Here is a 22,081-nt window from a genome sequence, read left to right as displayed (position 1 = left end):
AGATACCCACAGTTGCAATACATATGAGCTGGCTCATCTCTCAAAGGGCTTGCCATTCTTTCCAGATACCTCTGTGATTTCTCCTATGCATGGATGGACAAATTGCCCTGCTGGGCTACAGCAGTGGTTCGCAACCTCAAGTACCCCCAACAGGCAATGTTTTTGGAATTTTTGTTAAGCCTCATACACACAGTCAGACTTCAAACAAACTTTTCTGTGGATTTTTGTTTGAAGGGCGTTGGCCATGAACTTGATATGCATACACACGGCAGGACTTTTTCAACAAACTTTCCCAAAATCACGTGGTTTTTCAGCTCTTTACCGCCAGTCTTGGTCAACTTCTGCTATTGTTGGTTGATTTTAACATTGTTCTGAGCATGCGTGCTTGTCCAATGGACTTCTGCTGCTGAAAAGTTTATCCATTTGCAAGCAAACTTTTGTCCCATGAAAACCGAAAAAGTTTGTACGATGGAGCGAACACACGGTCGGATGTTTTTGAAAACCTGCTCATTTTGAAGTTTGTTGTCAAAAAGTCTGATTGTGTGTAAGGGCCTTTAGATAAAATACGTGTCTCCAAAATACTAAGCTATTGATTCAGATTTGAGGAAAACTGTGCAAATAAAGGAAAACCTGCCCATTGGGGGTACTTGAGAACCACTGGTCTTTAACATCGTCTGTCAGGATCCCCAAAGAGATCCTCTTTATAAAACACACAAAAAAATAATAATTGGCTGGCATTGGCCTTTTACGCCTTGTTACTTAATGAGGCGCACAGTGAGAAAATGGCCCCAGCTTGTAGGGATTGCAGGTTGTTAAGCTGTCAAGGTTTATTCTAACATTGCACTGGGTAAGGACATTTCTGTAATCTGAACTACAGTCACATGACAGATATACTACTTAGAATATAAACACTTGGTTGGCCTAAATATCTAAGGGTAGACACATGAACAAACGGTGGTTCTAACGCTCACCCGCTGTGGGCCTCATGGTGGCAGAGGTCTTTACCAGCCATGACACTGAGGTAAAATGAGGAGCTTTGCATTCTTGAAAACCAAGAGTTGTCATAGTGCTAGAGTAAAGGAAGACTAACATTTATACATGACTAAGGCTCTATTCACACTTGAACAAGTGCGCTGAGTTTGAAGTGGAAATTTGATGCAACTTTGGATGGGGTGCAGCTTGGCTACGACTTTGGCTTTGACCATTGATAATGACAATTTGTTGCACACAAGTTGAATTTTTTTTTTTTTAACATTCAGATACAACTTTCATGCAACTTCTGAGGGTCAACATTGAAGTCTATGGCCCTCAAGTTTCATGAACATCAGACCAAAGTAGTGCATGATGCAACTTTAAGTTGTGCATATATAAATGGTCATCATTGGAAAGCCTAGGGAATGACTTGTCATGCAACTTTGATGTCCAAAGTTGCATGACAAGTCGCACAAGTGTGAAAGGAACCTTAAGGGATATTAAGCAGATGGTCAGACTGAGTGTGTTTTTTTTTTTTGTGTTGCTGTATTCGATAAAAAGCCACCATGTTTGAGGGGCTAAAGGCTCCAATCACGAGGGCTATAAAAAGGATGTATTCTCACCCTGTAATTTTTTATTTTTTTTGAGAAAAAGTACAAAAATATATTCTGGGCACAGAATATCCTGGTACTCTGCTTTTGGGCACAGACTGGCATTCTCCTTATAATTTCTAGTAGCATTCAGACAAGGGACAAGCCACGGCTCTTGTTTTCTGGGAGAGCCGTCAAAAGGAAGCTTCCACACCAGACAAAACCACCAACTAGGGACTTCCACGTGTATCAATAGAGATCAGATCTCCTTAACCCAACCTTCCTGACTTATGCAGACATGCATGATGCTTTGTTAGATGTACATTAGGAAGGGGCTAGTAAGGTGCAGGCCAGGACACCTGACCTTCATTTAGGTCTGATAGTTTCACATACTTGACCCTATTGTAGAATTATGTCCAGGGACAACTTCCTGCTGAAGTGGTATAGTTCTATGGGATTGATGATACTGCCTTGGAGGAGCATGGCACTCTTGCCATGGGTATCTTTACTACAATTGTTTTTAACTAAATAGAATAATGATTAATATTACAATGATTTTCAATATTAAATAAGGACAATTTAAAATACAAAGAATCAAGACTTTTATGGGGAAGTTGTTAATCTCTGGAAATAGTTCTGACTTCACACACTTACATTTCTAACAGGCAGACCAAAATCATCAGATCCGGCTTCAATCCTAAACAAACCTTCAGGCTGCCCAATCATTTATCATGGAGGAGAGGACAGAGCTATTCAGACTTCTCCAATTGCTATTTTCTCAGAGACCTCTTGATCATCCAGATTTGGAATGGAGAGTCCTATTTGGCCACGCTTAAACCATTAGTAACAGGTTTAATATTTCATATATATTGTGAGAAATTTGCTATTTACCTGAGCTGCCATATTATGGACTGTGCTATGAAAATCCACTGCCTATAAAGATTTTAAAAGTGACACGTGCAGCACAATATTTGCACACTGTTTTTTTCTTACATCTTCCTTTTATAGAGGTTTGTCTTCTTACTAAAAACATAGGCAGAACTCCAGCATCTAAAATGGTGCTAAAATGTGATCAATAAAATGTCCAGCAAATCACAGTACATTGGCATTTCCTTGTAGCTAGTTGTTCTGGAAAACCACCAATGACAACATTGTCGTCACATTTAAAGTGCATCCCCCCCAAATCTATTCTATGGCTTTAAAAAAAAGCATAACAAGATTACAATTTTATAATGGAGTGTTTTATAAAACGTTATTGAATACTGATAATTGTAAACTGCAATCTAGACAAATTAACATTTTGGAACATTCTCTTAACTGTGACAAAGTCAAAGATGAAAGCATCTGCCCAGCTAACACAGAAGTATCACATTTGTAGGGACCTACCCAAGGACCTAGGGGTATATAAACATTCATGGTGTGGTACGTTTCTGGAGTGGGGAGTACTTCATACAATAAACGTACCACAGCCAAAACCGCAAAGCACAAATCTCTATTTAAAGGCCAACTTGACTATAGTATGCCGGACGCTTGAATCACAAGCTTGCCTCCTGAATTTCTCGATACTCCAGTGTTGAATTATCCCCATCAACATTTACAGTGGTGTCCAAGTGCTAAATGAATGATCATCTCATCGCCTGTTATGTATTCTATGTGGAAGAACACTTGTAGCAAAAAGTGTGTGGATACCACTCCAAATCATTGAGTTTAAGAAATTCTAGTAAAAAGTACTGTTAATGCTACAGCATATAGTACGAGATTTTTGGACCATTACTTCCCATCCTGTGGCAATATTTTTTGGGAAGGTCCTTTCCTGTTCTAGTTCCAAACTCATCAAGCCATGCCTTTATGGAGCTGGCTTTCCTCACAGGACTCTGTTGTACCAGCTTCATAAAACCCATGGTTTTGAGGAGTTTTGGGTGGATGAATTCAAGTTGCGTACAGAGCCCTGACCTCTACCCCATGGATGGATTTCAATGGCAGCCTGTTCTTCTCAACCCAACATCAGCAGGTAACCACTCAAAATGCACTTTAGGCATTCTGGGCACACATTCCCACAGACGCACTACAAAAATCTCATGTAGGGCATTTCAAAGAGGGCAAAGGGTCCACATCTCCCACGGTTTTGGAATAGGATGTCCAATAAGTTCATGTATGTGTGATGGTCAGGTGGCCACAAAGTTTTGGCCATATTCTGTATAGTACAGCAGGAAAGCCTCAACACTGGAGTCTCAGAGAATATACAAAGAATCAGCAGGGGATCCTACCTTAAGAACTACAAGTCCCACACGGGATCTGTTACATGGAAATTACATGTCCGCATTATTGTATACTCTTTTATATATACTTTGTTTTTTGGCGGGTGAGGGGGTATTTCACTTCAATAAGCAACACGGCTTGCAACATATAAGTTATCAGAAATCTAACACAAATTTTGAAGTTATTTCACTCTAATAAACACCGAGGAGTGTTCACACAGAACTGAAAATGCTGCAAATGCTAATTCATATGGAGAGATTATATTTTATATTACATCTTATACAAGGAGTTGGCAAACCGCAGCTGTGCCTTGTTAAATGTTTCCCTTGCATACACGAAATAATAAATATGTTAGTAATGAACAATACAAAAAAATAAAAAAACCTTTGCTTTTATTAGTTTAATCTACCAGCAAGGTATAAGTGACCGCCAGTCTTTTGCAACAAAAAGAAGGTGATACTGCTGACAGGTATTTACCTTTCCATTTCTCTCCAATTTAAAAATGGCCGCCTTCATTACCTTATAAAAGAGAAGTAGCGAGCCAGTGACAGAAAGGTGCCTTTCTATTTCAACAAATGTGTCAGTTCACCAATGAGGGAATTGTACAGTATAGGACACTGTCACATTGTGAGGGCAGATCCTGAGAAACTATCATGGTACTATCATACTGGGATCGAACTGAAGCAGTTCTCTAGTTCCCAACAAATGGTTCACTCCGAAACTTGGCAATGAGTTTGGCTCTAGGCACAGCTCCTGGAGCAATCTGGAGGCAATTCTGCATTTTAGTGTTGCGGTTGGTGAAAAACTATAGCAAAAACTATAAAACAAAAGTCAATCAATCCAATCAAGGTGACCGACAAGAATAAAACGTAGGAGTGTCAAATGGAGGGTGTCCAAAGGACATTTAAAAAGAAAAACATCGTACAATGTGTGATTTGTTGCATTGCTTTTGGCAAAAAGAGCCAATGATCCCTTTAAGAGGTCCAATATTTTCAGTGATCCAATACAAAGATCACAAAGCAATGCGCAGGCACCCATTTTGCATTCCATTATAGAGGTCCAGTGCAAAGCTATACCTACCATGCGTTTTGGCTTTATGAAGACACACATACCCTGTTTACATCTGGGGGTATAACTTATCATTTTTGTATAGAAGATTTTAAGTGGATTTGTTACCTACACTTATTGGTGGCAGCTATTCTGTGAGCCAAGATACTTAGCGATGACATCACTAAACAGCCGCTTTCAATGTGCAACAGCAATGGGGTCCACTCTGAGGCTGTTTTAGGCGTGTGTTGCTGGGTTCGATGAAAATTTGTGGTTTGTGATGCGTCTTTCTGAAGATCTCAGAAATATTAAAATTGAAGCAGACATTCTACCTCGTACAAAGGATTTTACACTTTATATATATTTTTTTATATATTTATATATATTAATATAGACATCTCTTCTCCATATATAGATCTCTTTGTACAGTTCTGTTTAGAAAGTGGCGACTGATCAATGATTGTGCAGTAAAGGGAGGGCACAAGTGACTTTTTGTTTGCGTTGTCCATGTACAAGGTACACTGTTAAAGGGGGTCCATTCCCTGCATCGTTTAGTGGTTTATACCCTGGACTGCACATACACCAGGAAGAGTGTATACGAATAGTCTATACAAGATACAATGCAGGGCCCCTTTGACACAACAAGCAGATGGCACTGGGAAGATGTGGCAAACCTTCTATTGCAGTCATGGGGCGTGAAGCAGCAGCTTTTTGTTCTGAAGCTCCAGAGCCCACAGAGGTTCATCCTGCACTCGTAGCCACCTGGCTAGTCACTCTTACATTCACAGGCCCCTTTAGCAGTAGCAGCAGAGTCGGGCTTGACCCAGCAATCCCATTTTCTTTTGACGTACACAAGCATACTCTCACCACACATGCCAGCACCTTGCAGGTGCATTTACCTACTCAGAAGATATCAAAACAATCACCGGCACAGCAGTCTCCACTAAAACTACACAAATCACTCTGGGGTGTCACCTTTCACTAAGCAATCACAGACCTCCTAAGCCCTTTTGAGCTGGATTAGCTTGGGGCCTTGTAACAGAGACATTACCCATAAAAAAAGAAAAGAAAAAAGGATTCCTGTGCAGAGAAGGAAATGGAAGGGTGGCGATTACATCAGGGCTCAGAACGCTGTCCATCTTTCTTTACATGCCAGAAAGAGTTCCAGTGAAGGCCTCACTAGATGCTGCTCTGTCCTGGTAAGTGCCGAAGAGTGTCGATGTAGCTGAAGAAGGAACAACGGGACCTCAGATGCAGTCCCCCGTGTGCATGCTGTTCCCCCATTTCAGTTCCTGCACTTTCCGTATGTGTGGTTGCCCCTCACTGTAAACAAGGGGTTGGCCAGGCTCTCACACCACCGTACTGATTCTGTTGACTGGTTTTTGTTTTGGATTGCCTTGGGATGTGTTTGTCCCCATAGGATGGTGGGAAGCATGCTGGGGTAGAGGGGATGTTGGAGGCAAAGGGGAGTGAGGAGTTAATGGAGTGTGAGGCGTGTGTGGAGATGGCGGAGGAAGAGGAGGGTAAGAAGGATGTGGCGGGATAGGCGATAATGGCGAGCAAGGGGATTGGTTAAGCGGGCCATGTGGATGCTGTGGATTATACTGGGACTGTGGGGGGCGCTGCTGTTGTTGAGGGGGTAATTGGGAAGGGTGATGACTAAAAACAAAGTGCTTGGGGGGCTGTTTCTGCATGGATTGGTGCATATGCTGGGGGTAAGTATGTGTCATGGCATGCTGAGGTGCAGCTCCATACATGGGTAAGGGTGACTGAGGCTGGTTTGACGGGTGTCTGCCATGCAGGGTGTATTGTGGGTGGGGGGAGCTGGGGGTCAAGGGTGGCCCTCCCACAGCCGGTCTTTTTTGCTGGTTTGGACGCTGCAATGTGAACTGAGCAGAGGATGGTGGCACATGGTAACGATGAGAAGGTGGCTGAGGGGGCTGCTGAGGTGGTGCAGAGGACGGTGGCTGAGAGTGATAGGGTGGTGGGGGCTGAGCTAGTGGCCCCTGGCTGTGGCAGTACTGAGCGTGAAGAGCCTGGATCTTGGATGGTCCATCAACTCCTGGAGGAGTGTGGGGGTGAGGTGGCAGTGAAGTTGGAGGCAAATTTTGGAAGGGTCCTTTTCCTCTTTTACTTCCAAACAGAGAGCCCAGGAAAGAGGAAGAGTTGGAGACGGGTCTTGGAGACTTGTACTCCTCAGGAGGAGGAGGTGGTGGAGCAGGAATTCGCTGATGAGGACGAGGGCTGCTAATGATAGACCCCTGGAAGGTGAAAAAAAAACAAAACAATGCAAGTTAGTGTCAACTATATGGGTAGCATTGCAACTACATGCACAGCTGTACCTACCCTACCAAGATTAAAGGAGTCAGTCCACCCAAACTGATATTTTGGTTACGGAGCCAGTGGATCTCAGCAAGATCTTCCTCCAGGAAAATCTTTTTAAGTCAGCCTGACCCACAGAATGTCAGGTGGCTCTCAGGGCTAAGGCTACATACTCATGGGCTAGCAGGTGGCAAAACAGATTCCCAATGCTTTTATTTGCACCAGGCTAAGCCAAGCTAGGAGAGCACTCACTTGCTTCTAGGGGGTCAATGCTACCTTTTTGCTGTTCCCTTTCAGGCGAGTAAAAGCTTTTTAGCCAGCATAAGAGGTCTCTTTAGCAAGCCTATTGCTGGCAAGTACCTGCCAATGACACAATCATAAATTTGGCATGGCCCCAATGCGGGAAGTCGCCATTTTGTGGTCATCACTGTAATGTAACAAAAAAATTCATGAACAAAATTGGAGTATAGCCTCATGTAAAAATGTAATAAAAACTATAACAACGTACCATCATCCAAATAATTGTAGAAAAGGGAAGGGTGGGGGCAAAATAATAGTTGCTGAAGCTAGACTTGGTGGCATGCCCACCCAATTGTTGGTGGACTATCTTGTTACTGATAAGGAATAATGAAAAACAGTTACATTAAAAAGGATTTATTACAGATAAAAAATACACATCTATAAAATACATAATACAATAAAGTCATATAATATGTATTATATGACTTTATTGTATTGTGTATTTTATAGATTGGCTCTCCTGAAGAAGCGGGATTCCCGCGAAACTAGTAGAGATTTCGTCCAATCTTTGATCTGTATGATTGTTGTGTATTTTTTATCTGTAATAAATCCTTTTTTAATGTAACTGTTTTTCATTATTCCTTATCAGTACCGAGATAGTCCACCGACAATTGGGTGAACAAAAAAATTCAGCATGCAGAGTGTGGCAGGTGGATGGAGCTAAGAGATAGAGAGTGTTATATAAAAAAAAAAATGGGAAATTCAATTCAACTGCCTGGCCCATACCTGAAATATCAGTTATTTTTGTGGTCTAAACCTTCAACCTGGAAAACAACAACATAATGAATGTAGCAACTACTCCCCCCACAACACTGCAGAGCATCTAGTTAGGAGGCAGACCTCCTGTACACACATTACAGCACACAACATGCAGCTTGATCCCATCACTTACTTCAATGGTGCTGTCCAGAGATCCAGCGCTGTTACGCCTCCCTCTCTTACCTAAGCACCAAGTTAGTAAGAAGCAAGCATTAAGGGACAGGAGGAAGAAGAACAAGGTAGACATGATGGGTAACAAGGTGGGCAAGAAGGAGATGCCATAGGATAAACAAGGTGGGTCTAACTGATAGATTCAGATAAGCGAGGACAGATGCATGCGCATGGGAATGAAAAACACACCAGGTAGAAGGTAGACAAATGTAGAAAACAGTGAGAAATCTGAAACTCAGAATACAAGGCATGCTTGCCTGGATACAAAGCACATCTTTTACACCCCAAGCTGTTGAGAAATTGCCTGCTGTACTGCAAGTTCTCTAGCGACAATCTACATACATGCCTGCCCACGCAACTCCTGCCATCAAGCCATGATCTGTTAATGGCCTACTGTGCTGCAGCATTCCCACTAGGTGGCAGCAAACCCCTACATAAAGTATTACACCCACCAATGAGCACATTCCAACAAGCTACACGGCATAGATGATTTATCAAATATAAAATCACAGTATCAGCACTGTCAAGCATGTTCAACCAATCCATTATTACGCTCTTTCCAGAAAAAAAAAAAAAGATAATGTAGCTCACAGCTGAAAAAAAGAAAAACATGAGCTTCAATTGTGCTTAGCTTGCAGTGTGGCTCTATCCCCTTATTCTCTGGACTGGCAATAGCAATTCATTCACATCGGAATTTACTCCCCGCTGCCTGCAATACATTAATTCCTCCTTCTACATGTTTTCTAAAGCCCTGCAAAGGCCGGCTTCATAGATTAAGGATTTGTCATACAAACACAGGCTAGAAGCAGAAATACCGACAACACTTCAATGATTTCCTCTTTGTCTAGTGCCAGGTTATCCGTAAACGACCTGGTTATTAAAGGGCACAAGTATACTACTGTAGAACAGGGGAGAGGTTATTGCTGCACTTGGTGTAAGTATTCAATCCTGGTAAATGAAGGGCCCCCGCTATCTGCCAATAATGTACACTGCCAAGCTGACAAGAGGGATGAAGGGCCGCTTCACTCTCACTCCTTACACATTTTCAGCAATGGCTGGTTGTTTATGTATTACTCTTAGTACAGATTTCCTTTAGGGCCTACACTACTACTACATCAGTCATGAATGAATATGTAAACCCAACATTTAATATCCCTGATTTGTGCCTGCTGTATCATGTACTTGTACGAGAACATATCCTGTTCTCTTTGTATTGCTTCCTTTGTGTGAAATCCCTGGTGTTCCTATCAGTCCCTCTGTGTTCCTAATTAAAAACTGACTACACTAAGCAGAAGAGCATATTGTGGTCAGTTTAGCTATCCAAAGAACCCACCTTTACTCTCCTCCAATGATCAGACTTGTCCTTTCCTACACAGCCATTTACTGTGAAGACCAGGGTACTGCTTCTTCTCCCCAGCTCTTAAAGCGGTTGTATACCCACAGAAGAAAAAAAATGTAAAAAAAAAAAACTGTAAAGCAAAGGCATAATGAGCGCATACTAGCTCATTATGAAAATACTCACCTTTGAACGAGGAATTGGTATCTAATCCCGGTCCACTACGAGGGAGCCGTCATTTTGCCCTCTGTGTGTCTCTTGGGTTCGCAACTCTGGTGCATGCGCGCGGGAGACTTCTTCCCGGCAAGGTTCACCAGCGTCTGCCGGACCGTCACAGCGTATGCGGCTGCATGCAAAGTGAATATCTCCTAAACCATACAGGTTTAGGAGATATTCGTTTTACCAAACAGGTAAGCTTTATTATAGGCCTTATTATATAGGCTTGCCAGTAGGTAAAAATGAAAAAAATGGGTATACAACCACTTCAAGCAACTGGGAACAAAAGAAAATGTATCACTCATAAAAAAAAAGAGGGGGAAACAAACCTCTGACTATTTTTTTATATATCTTTACACAAACGTTTTGCTTTTCATTCATATATTTTAAACTGAATGGGTTGTTTTTACAAGGTGAGGGTTTACTTTAAGCACCAATATCACTATCATAGGCGTGCGCACAGGGTGTGCCAGGTGTGCCCAGGCACACCCTAATCACTGTGTGCAGGACAGATTCCCCCTAATGCCCAAGATTCCCTCTAATGCCCTGGTTCCCCCCTCCTTCCCCCCACAGCGCTTCCAGCTTTCCTAGTCTCCTCTCCCTCCAGCTGTTGCTGCAGGGGTGTTTTAGGATGAGTGGGGAAGGGGCCGGTAAATATCTAACTTACCGGCCCCTTCCCTTTCATCATGAGCGATTGGTGCTATGTGTCTAATCTTTGTGGTGCACACCCTAATGCAATAGGCTGCGCACACCTACAGTAGGTGTTTGTGATATTGTGCTTTTAGCACGACAGCGTCGCGCTGATACTCGGCGACATGGTGCCGAGATCTCGCCGACATCTCGCACTCACTGGAATAGTGACAGCACATCCCAGCAAGCGCGTCATAGAAGCGACGGGAGATCCGACTTGGATTCCCGCCAATTCTACACGTGTGCAGCGTTTGTTATGAATCCTGAAGGGGAAGTCCCAGCCCGATTTTAAATAAAAATCCGGCATGGGTCCCCCCCTCAGGAGCATACCGGGCCCTTAGGTCTGTTATGGGTTGTAAGGAGAGCCCCCCCTAGGACGAAAAAAACGGCGTAGGGGGTCCCCCCTACAATCCATACCAGACCCGTATCCAAAGCACGCTACCCGGCCAGCCAGGAAGGGAGTGGGGACGAGCGAGCGCCCCCCCCCCCTCCTGAGCCGTACCAGGCTGCATGCCCTCAACATGGGGGGGTTGGGTGCTCTGGGGCAGGGGGGCGCACTGCGGCCCCCCACCTCAGAGCACCCTGTCCCCATGTTGATGAGGACAGGGCCCCTTCCCGACAACCCTGGCCGTTGGTTGTCGGGGTATGCGGGCGGGAGGCTTATCGGAATCTGGGAGCCCCCTTTAATAAGGGGGCCCCCAGATACCGGCCCCCCACCCTAAGTGAATGAGTATGGGGTACATCGTACCCCTACCCATTCACCTGCAAGAAAAGTGGTAAAAACACAAATAAACCACACAGTGTATTAAAATATTTTATTAGTCTGCTCCGGAGGCCGCCCCCTGTCTTCTTTATTAGCTCTTTTACCAGGGGGAGCTTCTTCTTTGACGTCTTCGGGTGGGTGGGGGCCGCCGTCTGGTTCTCTTCCACCGCCGGGGGGGGGGGGGTGGCTTTTAAAAAAGCCCCCACCCCCCCGGCGGGTTTCCTCCGGCGGGGCTCTTCTTCTTCCGCTATCCCGACGGGTCTTCTCCGCTATCCGGGGGGTCTCCTTCTATGTTCGCCGCTCTCCGCTGTTGACTCGTCGCACCCCGGTTCTTCGTCTCGCAGTCCGGTCCCTTCTTCCGTGCTGTACGTCTTCTTCCGTGCTGTGAGTTCTTCTTCCGCGCTGTGACGTCATGTTCTTCACTTCTCTTCTTCTCCCGATGTTGACACGCCGGTTCCTTCTCGCTGAAATGACGGATGCGCGCCTTGCATCGGACCTATATAGGCCTCACAGTCCCATCATGCTCTGTACCTACCCATGTGATACCTACGATGCAAGGCGCGCATCCGTCATTTCAGCGAGAAGGACCGGCGTGTCAACATCGGGAGAAGAAGAGAAGTGAAGAACATGACGTCACAGCGCGGAAGAAGAACTCACAGCACGGAAGAAGACGTACAGCACGGAAGAAGGGACCGGACTGCGAGACGAAGAACCGGGGTGCGACGAGTCAACAGCGGAGAGCGGCGAACATAGAAGGAGACCCCCCGGATAGCGGAGAAGACCCGTCGGGATAGCGGAAGAAGAAGAGCCCCGCCGAAGACGCCGGAGGAAACCCGCCGGGGGGTGGGGGCTTTTTTAAAAGCCACCCCCCCCCCGGCGGTGGAAGAGAACCAGACGGCGGCCCCCACCCACCCGAAGACGTCAAAGAAGAAGCTCCCCCTGGTAAAAGAGCTAATAAAGAAGACAGGGGGCGGCCTCCGGAGCAGAAAAATAAAATATTTTAATACACTGTGTGGTTTATTTGTGTTTTTACCACTTTTCTTGCAGGTGAATGGGTAGGGGTACGATGTACCCCATACTCATTCACTTAGGGTGGGGGGCCGGAATCTGGGAGCCCCCTTTAATAAGGGGGCTCCCAGATTCCGATAAGCCTCCCGCCCGCATACCCCGACAACCAACGGCCAGGGTTGTCGGGAAGGGGCCCTGTCCTCATCAACATGGGGACAGGGTGCTCTGAGGTGGGGGGCCGCAGTGCGCCCCCCTGCCCCAGAGCACCCAACCCCCCCATGTTGAGGGCATGCAGCCTGGTACGGCTCAGGAGGGGGGGGGCGCTCGCTCGTCCCCACTCCCTTCCTGGCTGGCCGGGTAGCGTGCTTTGGATACGGGTCTGGTATGGATTGTAGGGGGACCCCCTACGCCGTTTTTTTCGGCGTAGGGGGGCTCTCCTTACAACCCATAACAGACCTAAGGGCCCGGTATGCTCCTGAGGGGGGGACCCATGCCGGATTTTTATTTAAAATCGGGCGGGGACTTCCCCCTCAGGATTCATAACAAACGCCGCACACGTGTAGAATTGGCGGGAATCCAAGTCGGATCTCCCGTCGCTTCTATGACGGCTCTGTCTCCATCGCGGCAAGCCAGCTCGGCGCTGGCTCCCGAGATGGGGCTCGTAGGTGCTCAATCTCGCCGAGAAAGAGAGCGAGATTGACACAAAATCGGGTTCACCTACTGTATGATCACTATTAGCTCTAATAACCTAGGCTACCTTATAGTAGTCCAACATAGCGAAAGAGACTAATAAGAAAACCTGACGAGGTAGGAACTCTGATTCACTTTTGCTGTATTGTGTTGCTAATGCAGGTTTTTAGGCGATTCCCCTTACCCTAGATACTCTACTTGACAAGTCCAAAACACGCAGCCAGTAAAGGGGTCAGTGACTCCGTACTTCAGCCAGTATAAAGATGACAGTGTAGAGCCTGTACTCTGCAATAAGACAGCAATGACAGCTGTCCCTATACTGGCAAATCCTGATATAGGGATTCTATTGCCACTACAAACCTCCTTACTGCTCGTTGCACTGCTTTACTAACAGCAGATCTAGCTGTAAAAGAAAAACAAAAGAAAAAAGCTAGCTTACCGTTAAAATAAATATATGGATGATGTACACAGCCCCTAATGCTAAATTATATATATATATATATATATATATATATATATATATATATATATATATATATATATATATATAGTTGGTCTACAAGTATCATTTTCTTTCGGTAATAGTCTCTGTTTTTGCTGGAAGGATGACAGACTCAGGGACACCTACATCAGTCTATGAAGACATATCTAAGCATGGAATGCGTATGTACATGTGTGAATACATGAAATGTGATTGGTGGAGCTGGAACAATACTTACCAGCATCAGAGAGATCTCTTAATGAGCTGCTCAGTGCGCTTCTCTTCAGTCCTTCACCTAGTGCATATGTATCATCCAGACTTGGCCGTCCCAGAGTGCCATTCACAGCCTCCTTCATCCCTGGCCCAGGAGACGTATTGGGGCGCATTACCCCCTTTTGCTTCTCTAGTTCCGCTAATAAAAACAAGCGGAGACACTGAGTGAGTGAAACAGAATGTCATTTGTTTCTGTAAAATGACAAAGTTGGTTTTACCAATTGAGGACTTTTGCAGTAGGAGATACTCTGTAAATAACGGCAACACATTTCCAGATCCAGGGCTGTCTTTAATATTGATTAGAGCCTGGGCAACCCCTGAATACATTCCTCAAATATTGTAAGCAGCGCAGACTCAAGGGGCAGCTACTTTGGGCTCCACAACAATAACTGGGCCCTGGCAGCTACCCTATTTGCCCTGTGTTAAAGATGGCCCTGCATCCCATAAAATGCAGATTCACCAGCAGAGTCTAAAAAGTTTGAGTAAAAAAAAAAGTAAACAATAGTGAATACATATCAGCACCTCATCCCTATTTTATATGAGAGAGAGAGAGAGTGCGAGTGCGAGAGAGAGAGAGTGCGAGAGAGAGAGAGAGAGAGAGAGAGAGGGGGAGACATATCTATATAGTTTGGGGGTTCTGAGTAATTTTCTAGAAAAATAATTATGATTTTTACATGTAGGAGAAGAATGTCAGAATATGCCCGGTATGGAGGTGGTTAAGGCAGGAATAAGAAAGTATATTTCTGGACAGCCGCACTCTGAAAACGTTGCCTTTATTAAAAAGATAGAACAGCATTACAAGCCACAGCAAAACAGCGAACTAGACAGCCGACACGTTTCACACTATTCCTAGTATTTTTATAATATCTATTAAACACTAGGAATAGTGTGAAACGCGTCAGCTGTCCAGTTCGCCGTTTTGCTGTGGCTTTCTAGTGCTGTTCTATTTTTTAATAATGGCAACATTTCAGTGTGCGGCTGTCCAGAAACATACTTTCTTATTCCTGCCCTGCTGAATGCATCGCCAGCACCTGTGGTCTTCTCTGTGAGGTGGAGTATCATATAGGCTTCTTACCTGGAGCGGCTACCCTTTTTCCCTATGGAAGGGGTTAAAGTGGAATTCCAGGCTAACCCAAAGTAGAACTATTTTCATTTTGGATAAAGTACAACCCTTGTTTGATTTTTTTTTTTTTTTTGCCATCAGTGTCCCATTGGGGAGATTTACCTTTACTTCCTGTAAACAGGAAGTGAGAGGAAATCCCTGCAAATTAAAAGAAATCTCTTGGGACCCCAGATCACCATAACCAGGGTTCCCATTAGATTTCCCCTTTTCTGGGGACAACGCAAAATTTGGGAGAGGGTGGAACTCCCTAATGTGGGCACAGGCATCAATAAAAACTGGCAGATGTTCTAATCCCCAGTCTATCAAAACAAAATAAAACGTTTTGCCTTTTAGTTATACTTTAAAATTTTAAAATATCCCCTGCCACTTTTTTACAACCATACATCATACCTATTTTTCAGGCCATTCCAGTTACATGATCTCCCCTGTGTCAGCCAATGGCAGCTGCAGGGCAGAGGAGGGAGCGCTCAACAGCTGAATGCCTGGGATTGATGATATCACCTATAGGCTTCTATGGCCCATCCGTTGTCACTGCTCTCTCCTCTCCCCTGCATTCGCCAAGGGTGAGCCAGATAACGTGACTGGACTGGAGCAGTCGGAAAAGAGGCAAGATAGGCAAGTATAGAGCTCTTTCTTACACCAGCTTAGGTGTTAGGAGGGGGAGGAGGTATTTTTAAGACTAGTTGGGTATAGCTGTTAATCTGGTTTTCTATCAAGCTCCCTGGATTCTGCCTTACATTAAACAAGCAAATGTTCTGTTGAATACGCTGTTATCCTTTAATTGGCAAGGACATCTGATAAACTTACATTCAACTCTGTACTTCTCCATTTCCTGAACTTCTGCAATGGACTCTCGTAGGTCGCTGGTAAACCTGAGCCGATCTTGGAGGCTTGGAGCATTGAAGATTATTAGGACCTTCCTCTCACCACCGGGGGCAGCAGAAAGTAATTTGATTCCATGCTGGTAATCTGCCGGGAGGAAGAGATGAATCAGAGTAAGATACAAGAGTAAAATTATCAATTGTATTATACAGATATCTGTTCATTTCTATGTGCAATTGTTTATTTATTAAACACAAACACTTGTGGACTAGTTTTTGAACCTGCTGTAGTACAATACAGTATGCAAACAAATGACCTCCAATGTTATTTACAGTAAATTTAAAGCCAAAGCTTTTTTTCCCCATTTTCGATGGAGTAGGGATTTTTTTTTTGCAGCCTGGTCATTGGGGAGATTGTCCAGCAGATATGCAAAGTACCAGTAATTCTCCTGCGCTCAGGTGTTTCGCTTCAGAAATTGGAATATAAATTGCTGCCCTCTCAGGACCATGGGGATCCAAACATACGAAAAACAAGAGAAGGGCGCACCGACCTAGTGCAATTCCATTAAAGGAGAAGTCCAGCCTGAGCTTTGGCTGTACTCCTATGGGTCACAGAAGTGCACTCATGTGACCCTATTCCAGTGGCTCCCTGCTGATGTCACAGGAATCAGTCCAGGCACGTCATCCAGACAATGGAACTCTGGAACCACCAGGTGCATGGACTGATATACCCATTTCAGCAAGGCGCTGAGAGCCTGAGACGGCTGATCCTTGCCCCTCCACAGCTTAACGCTCAAGTGATAGTGGAGAAGCAGAGAGGAGAGATGCTGATTGACAGTCAGCAATGCAAAAACAAACCCACCGGGGAGAATATAAAGAGACCCCCCGGATAAAGAAACAAAGGGTGGACCACGCCGCATGAAAAAATGAAAATAATATGTATTTTTATTTCCATTTTTCATGCGTCGTGGTCCACCAGTGGTTTCTTTATCTGCGGGGTCTCTTTGTATTCTCCCCGGTGGGTTTGTTTTTGCATCGTTATTTTACCAACGGAGACCGGGTTACTGTGCTAGGATTATATATTCTGTACAGTATCTTGATATGTAGTGAGCATGGTACCCATTTCCCTTTTTTCTTTTGACAGTCAGCAGCCCTCTGCTTGGGGATCTTTGAGAACGGAGTCATCGGTGATGTACGATCGCTCGGTTCTCAGTGCAGTGTTGGCGGGGGGGGGGGGGGGGGGGGGGATGCTGCATCCATCTAGGCAAGTGTATTGGAGGGGAAAAAAAACACCATACTTCTCGTTTAGTAGACCCCTTACGCACTGGGGTGGTGTGTCCGTTAGCAGTAAGTTTTAGTGGCACTTTACCGCTGTTTTAGCTGTGCTATTCGGCGTCAAGGAGGGGTTAACAAGGGGTTAAAAGTGCCTATGTTGTGGTGCTTCCGAAGCGCTTTTCAGACGCTTTAGAAATGCACTGCCCATTCATTTCAATGGGCAGGAACTGTGTATACACCGCCCCAAAGATGCTGCTTGCAGGATTTTTTTTTCCCGTCCCGCAAGCGCACCGTGTGAAAGCACTCAGGCTCTCTCACTGGAGAGGCATGAGAGGCACTTTGCAGGTGCTATTTTTAGTGCTAAAACACCTGAAAAACCGTCTCGGTGTAAAAACATTTATTAAAGTGTAAAAAGTATCACAAAACATACTCACAAACATAGGTGATATAAAAGCATGTAAAAAAATTTTTTAAAAAAAATAAAAGCATGTCAAAGTACAATATGAACTAGACACCACCAGAACTCCTCCAGGACTACTGGGATACTCCACCTAAGCAAGGAGATCAGAACAGGTCCCTAATGGCTAGGCCAATGTGTTTCCAGGGGGAACCCTCTTCCTCAGAGCCAAAGAACTAAATGACCCCCCACACATATATACCGACAATGTAGACCACCCTAATTCCATTGGCCCTACTCCTCAACCATCATTGGTAATGTGCAGGTCTTCAGGGTCCAATCACAGATTGAACTCGATCCCGTAGGGCAAAAAAAAAAAAAAAATGTATACATAGATATATCCGGGGGTTAGCTCTACAGCAATAATAAATTATATATTTATATATATATATAATTTTTTTTTTGAGAGAGCAATAAATAGGGCTAGGATTAGGCAGTTCCTGGACCTTCTCATGTGTCCTGTAATGAAGGTATCAGATGTACCCTCAGTATACACTGGCTCATGGTAACAGTGAACAATATTGTGGAGGTGCCCCAAACCCACGAGACCGTCGCCTCTCATCTCTATGGGACGTACAAACCACCAGTATACCCGGAAGTGTAGGCGGATCTGCGTTCCACCAATCAAAGTGTCACTTCCAGATATCGGGCAATCTTACCAGCTCTCTGGTAAGATTTGATGAGCACATATGTGAAGCATCCCAGTAGTCCTGGAGGTGTCCAGTTCATATTGTGCTTTGACATGCTTTTATATCACCTATGTTTGAAAGTATTTTTTGTGATACTTTTTACGCTTTATTTAATGTTTTAATAGAATCGCACAAGGTTGGTGTGCTCTTCTCTTGTTTTTCCTTGTTCCGCAGATATAACAGAATTTCTGAGGGAAATCTCACCTTAGCTGAATTTCCCCTCTATTCCTGTTCTGTTGACAGCTCAAAATTTTAGCTTTTCTCTTACTTTGTCACAAGGAAAGACATAATCTCCCAAGTGGGGACAGAGATAGCAATAAAAGCCTGACAGAGGTTCCAACACCTCACTACTTAGTCCAATACTTAAAAAAAAAAAAAAATTCCACCCAGGGTCTCCGCGGCGCCGGAAGGAAGTTCACCTCTCCCCCCCCCCCCCCCTGCAATCATCTGGGACACGTCATAGGTCCCAGATGATTGCTCGGCCAGTCACAGTGCGCATTGCAGCTCGCACATACGCAGTGCACACCCGGCTGTGAAGCCACAGCTGGGCGCCCACAATGACATTGCCGGCGCCGCGGAGAGGAGGGGGAGACAAGCGGGGCTTCATTCCCCTGCAAGGCTGGACCCTGGGACAGGTAAGTGTCCATATATTAAAAGTCAGCAGCTGCAGTATTTGTAACTGTAGCGCCCCCTTGCTTTCAGCATGGGCGCTACTCTAAAGTTAGTGGGAATGGGAGAGTTACTTTGCTCCCATTCGTGTTTGTCTAAATTTGGGACTTCTGTCATCCCAGAAATGTCCACTGGGTCAGTCTGTGGTGGAGGGTTGCAATACCACCCCTTGCCGGCAGTTGGCGCCAGAGGGGTTCTGGCAGAGCAAGTTTTCCCCAGCAGCCAATTGGAGGAGTTTAACCCTCGCGGGGCATGCTGGGGGAGAGTATATCTGTGACAGGGGTCATGTGTTGAGGGTTTTTTTTTTTGCAGGGTCCCCGTTCCAGGTGCGGTACCCACCTTCAGGGTACGCGCATCCATGGACCCCGCCAGCGCGGCCCACCTGGCCAAAGCTGACAGCTGCATCAAACCTCATCCTGAGGAGAAAAGGGACCCCAGTCTTCCACTGGGTCCCATGACTTATTGAGAGGATCCCATCCTGGGATCGGGCATCCAGACCACTGACAGGTATGCTTGCTGTCATCCGGGGGGCCCATATAGGAAAAGTCAACTGGGAGGATTCGCTCTCTTTATTCACCTAAGTCCTTTATTGAAACGGACCTGTGGCAGAGGCCCTAGAACCGGGACTGTGAGAGAGAATCGTTCCTCCCAGCTAGTTCAGAGTGACGCTTCGGCTGCCAGGCCTTGTATAGGGGTCTGTCCGGAGGCACTTTACCCACTCTGAGCAGAGTGGCGACGAGTTATTACAATTGGTACTTTGCAGAGCAGTATTGATTGCTCCATTCAACATCCAGGCCTGATACCGCAAGGTTCTCTTCTCTTTCCTTCATCAACCTTGACCTTCCTAATACGTGTTGATGTTGGCCGTGTTTGGCCTGGGCAATAAAGCATTGAAAACCCTTTTATTGGCTGTCTGGACCGTCACTCACTACCGCTACTCTCACAACTACACCCCTAGACACCGCCAGGGTAACTCAGCAGGCCGATCCCAAAATCAACCAGCAGCTCCTTCGGGGGTGAGCGCTACATAACTGCTGACTGTTAATATTTTTTTTGTAGAAACTCTGCTTTAAGATACACTTTAACACCTTCAATGCTGGGCACTTTTACCCCCTTCCAGCCCAGGCCAATTTTCAGCACTGTCACACTTTGAATGACAATTGCGTGGTCATGCAACATTTTACCCACACTAAATTTTAGTCTGTAGGAAAGTTACAGATTCCACAAGCTATGGGATAGATCTGAAAATTGGTCCTAAAATGCCAGGACTGTACAAATATCCCCCAAATTACACCTTTTTGGAAGTAGACAGTCTAGGGTATTTAATAAGAGGCAAGGCAGTTGTTTTTTTTACATACTGTCACCAGTGCTGTACAGCTTTATCATATAACTAGTGATCAGGGACACGGAATGGTGACAGTACAAAGAATAAACCCCAAAAATGACTATATTTTTTCTTCACCTCTTTTTAAGCACACTGTGACCAAAGCAATATATTGTTATCATACCGTAGTAACTTTGTACTACTGGGGAAGTGATCTGGTTTTCTCTTTTTATACATTATGATTGCTTATAGTAGTGAATTACATTGCTTTACATTACATTGCAAGCCCTTTACTGAATAAAACTGATTCATTCGGTTTGTTTTGTGATTAGCCTTGCTTGGTCAAAGCTAAATCACATAATACAGATGGGCTGTGATTGGCCCTGTCTGTACCATGTGATCACATTGACCAATCACAGCTAGCAACACAATTGTACACAATGGATGGCCTGAAAGGAAACCATCTATTGTTTACAACTGTCATGTGACCTGCTGTGATTGGCCACAGTAGTCACATGGTACCGGAAGTGAACCAGTACACTGATCAGTCATCAGCTGCGTCTGGTATCCACTCCGCTTTGCAGCTGGCGCTTTCTGAGAGGACGTTCTATGAAAACAGAGTAATGGCTTATTCTCCTTCACTATGCCTGAGTAAGCAGGGAAAACTCCAATGCTGGTTGGCCACTAGGATCAGCTGTCAGATCCGATCAGAGGGATCATAAAACACTGCCCCCATATAATGACTTACAAGAGTTCTGGAAGAGCTGCATCTGCATGTCCACCAGTGGAAAGGATTGCCGGAAGCTGTAGGTCACCAATATCTTCTTCTTCTGGAAAATCTTTGTGACCTGTAAATTGAAGAAAAATCTTGCATTACAGTTGGCTCTGAGCAATTTGTACTCACCATACACCAATGTAAAAAAGCCTTAGGCCCAGCCATAGATGGATCGAATGTTGGCCGGTTCAGCAGGGACTGGGCTTTATTCAAACCATCTATGGGCGGGCTAGTTGCACTGAAGCCTATCCATTGATTGACTTTAGTACTACCAGCCTGTCAGATTTTTTGCATGCGATTACTGCGAGTGCCAGCAGTAATCATTGCGTTCTCCTGGTGTTGCAGAAAGAAAAAAACAAAAAAACGCATTATCTATAGGGCTTGCTTTACTCACCACCAAAAGATCATTGAAGAGGAAGACCTCCCTCTGGTGAAGACCCATCCTCTGGGGGCGGTTGGGATCTGGGACCTCATAGAGTTGGCAGCAGCAAACAAGACGACGATGTGGAAGAGAAAGAACCTGAAGAGGGGAGACGAGTGTCAGGAGATATACTGCAAGAGTTATTACAGTTATCTAGGTAGTAAGAAAACTCAGTACAGCATTTAGAATCGACTTACTGGCTTTTTTCCAACTATCATTCTCTCCACAGCTTGCACCTGAGATACATGATCATCATTTGTCCTCAATTCCCGACCCTGGATTCTCTGGTATATTCCAACAAGCAGATCCCTGGGAATATCCTCCCCGTTATCCACCCCTATGAAAAAATGTTAGATATAGTTCAGTATCTATATTGGAACATTTATAATACTTGACACCTAGATATAATATTCATGTAAAAAAATGCCAAAAATCATAGTAAAACTTTTACTAAACCCACAACCTGCACTCACTATATCCGGCCTCCCACAGTACACGGAAATGCAATTATTTTAGTAAATATAAACTGCAGTTACAGCAGTTTTGTGACTTCTATCAGTGTGTGGTTGTAGCTTGCAGGAGGAGTTTTCATTCTACTCTGACTGTCCTATGAGGCTGCACCACCCCAGACCCTCTGTCTGGACAGTGCC

General features: G+C 44.9%; 1 protein-coding gene across 10 annotated transcripts in view; it reads right to left on the bottom strand.

Annotated features, from left to right (window-relative positions):
- Nucleotides 1–1,498: 1,498 nt before the first annotated feature.
- Nucleotides 1,499–22,081, bottom strand: part of IQSEC2 (IQ motif and Sec7 domain ArfGEF 2) — a 372,011-nt gene continuing 351,428 nt past the window's right edge. For 6 of the 10 annotated variants that reach the window (XM_040324840.1, XM_040324841.1, XM_040324842.1 and 3 more), the window contains 7 exons: nucleotides 21,629–21,768; nucleotides 21,405–21,530; nucleotides 20,984–21,083; nucleotides 15,808–15,969; nucleotides 13,843–14,016; nucleotides 8,383–8,432; nucleotides 1,499–7,129 (listed from right to left, as the gene is read on the bottom strand). In XM_040324840.1, coding sequence (XP_040180774.1) covers nucleotides 6,218–7,129; nucleotides 8,383–8,432; nucleotides 13,843–14,016; nucleotides 15,808–15,969; nucleotides 20,984–21,083; nucleotides 21,405–21,530; nucleotides 21,629–21,768 — 1,664 coding nt within the window. In that variant the 3' untranslated portion in view covers nucleotides 1,499–6,217. The other 4 variants (XM_040324847.1, XM_040324849.1, XM_040324848.1 and 1 more) reach the window with 4 other exon arrangements.

This window comes from Rana temporaria, chromosome 9 (assembly GCF_905171775.1).
Source record: "Rana temporaria chromosome 9, aRanTem1.1, whole genome shotgun sequence".
Taxonomy (NCBI): Eukaryota; Metazoa; Chordata; class Amphibia; order Anura; family Ranidae; genus Rana; species Rana temporaria.
Note: the sequence above shows the minus strand (reverse complement) of the source record. Positions and strands in the feature narration are given on the sequence as shown.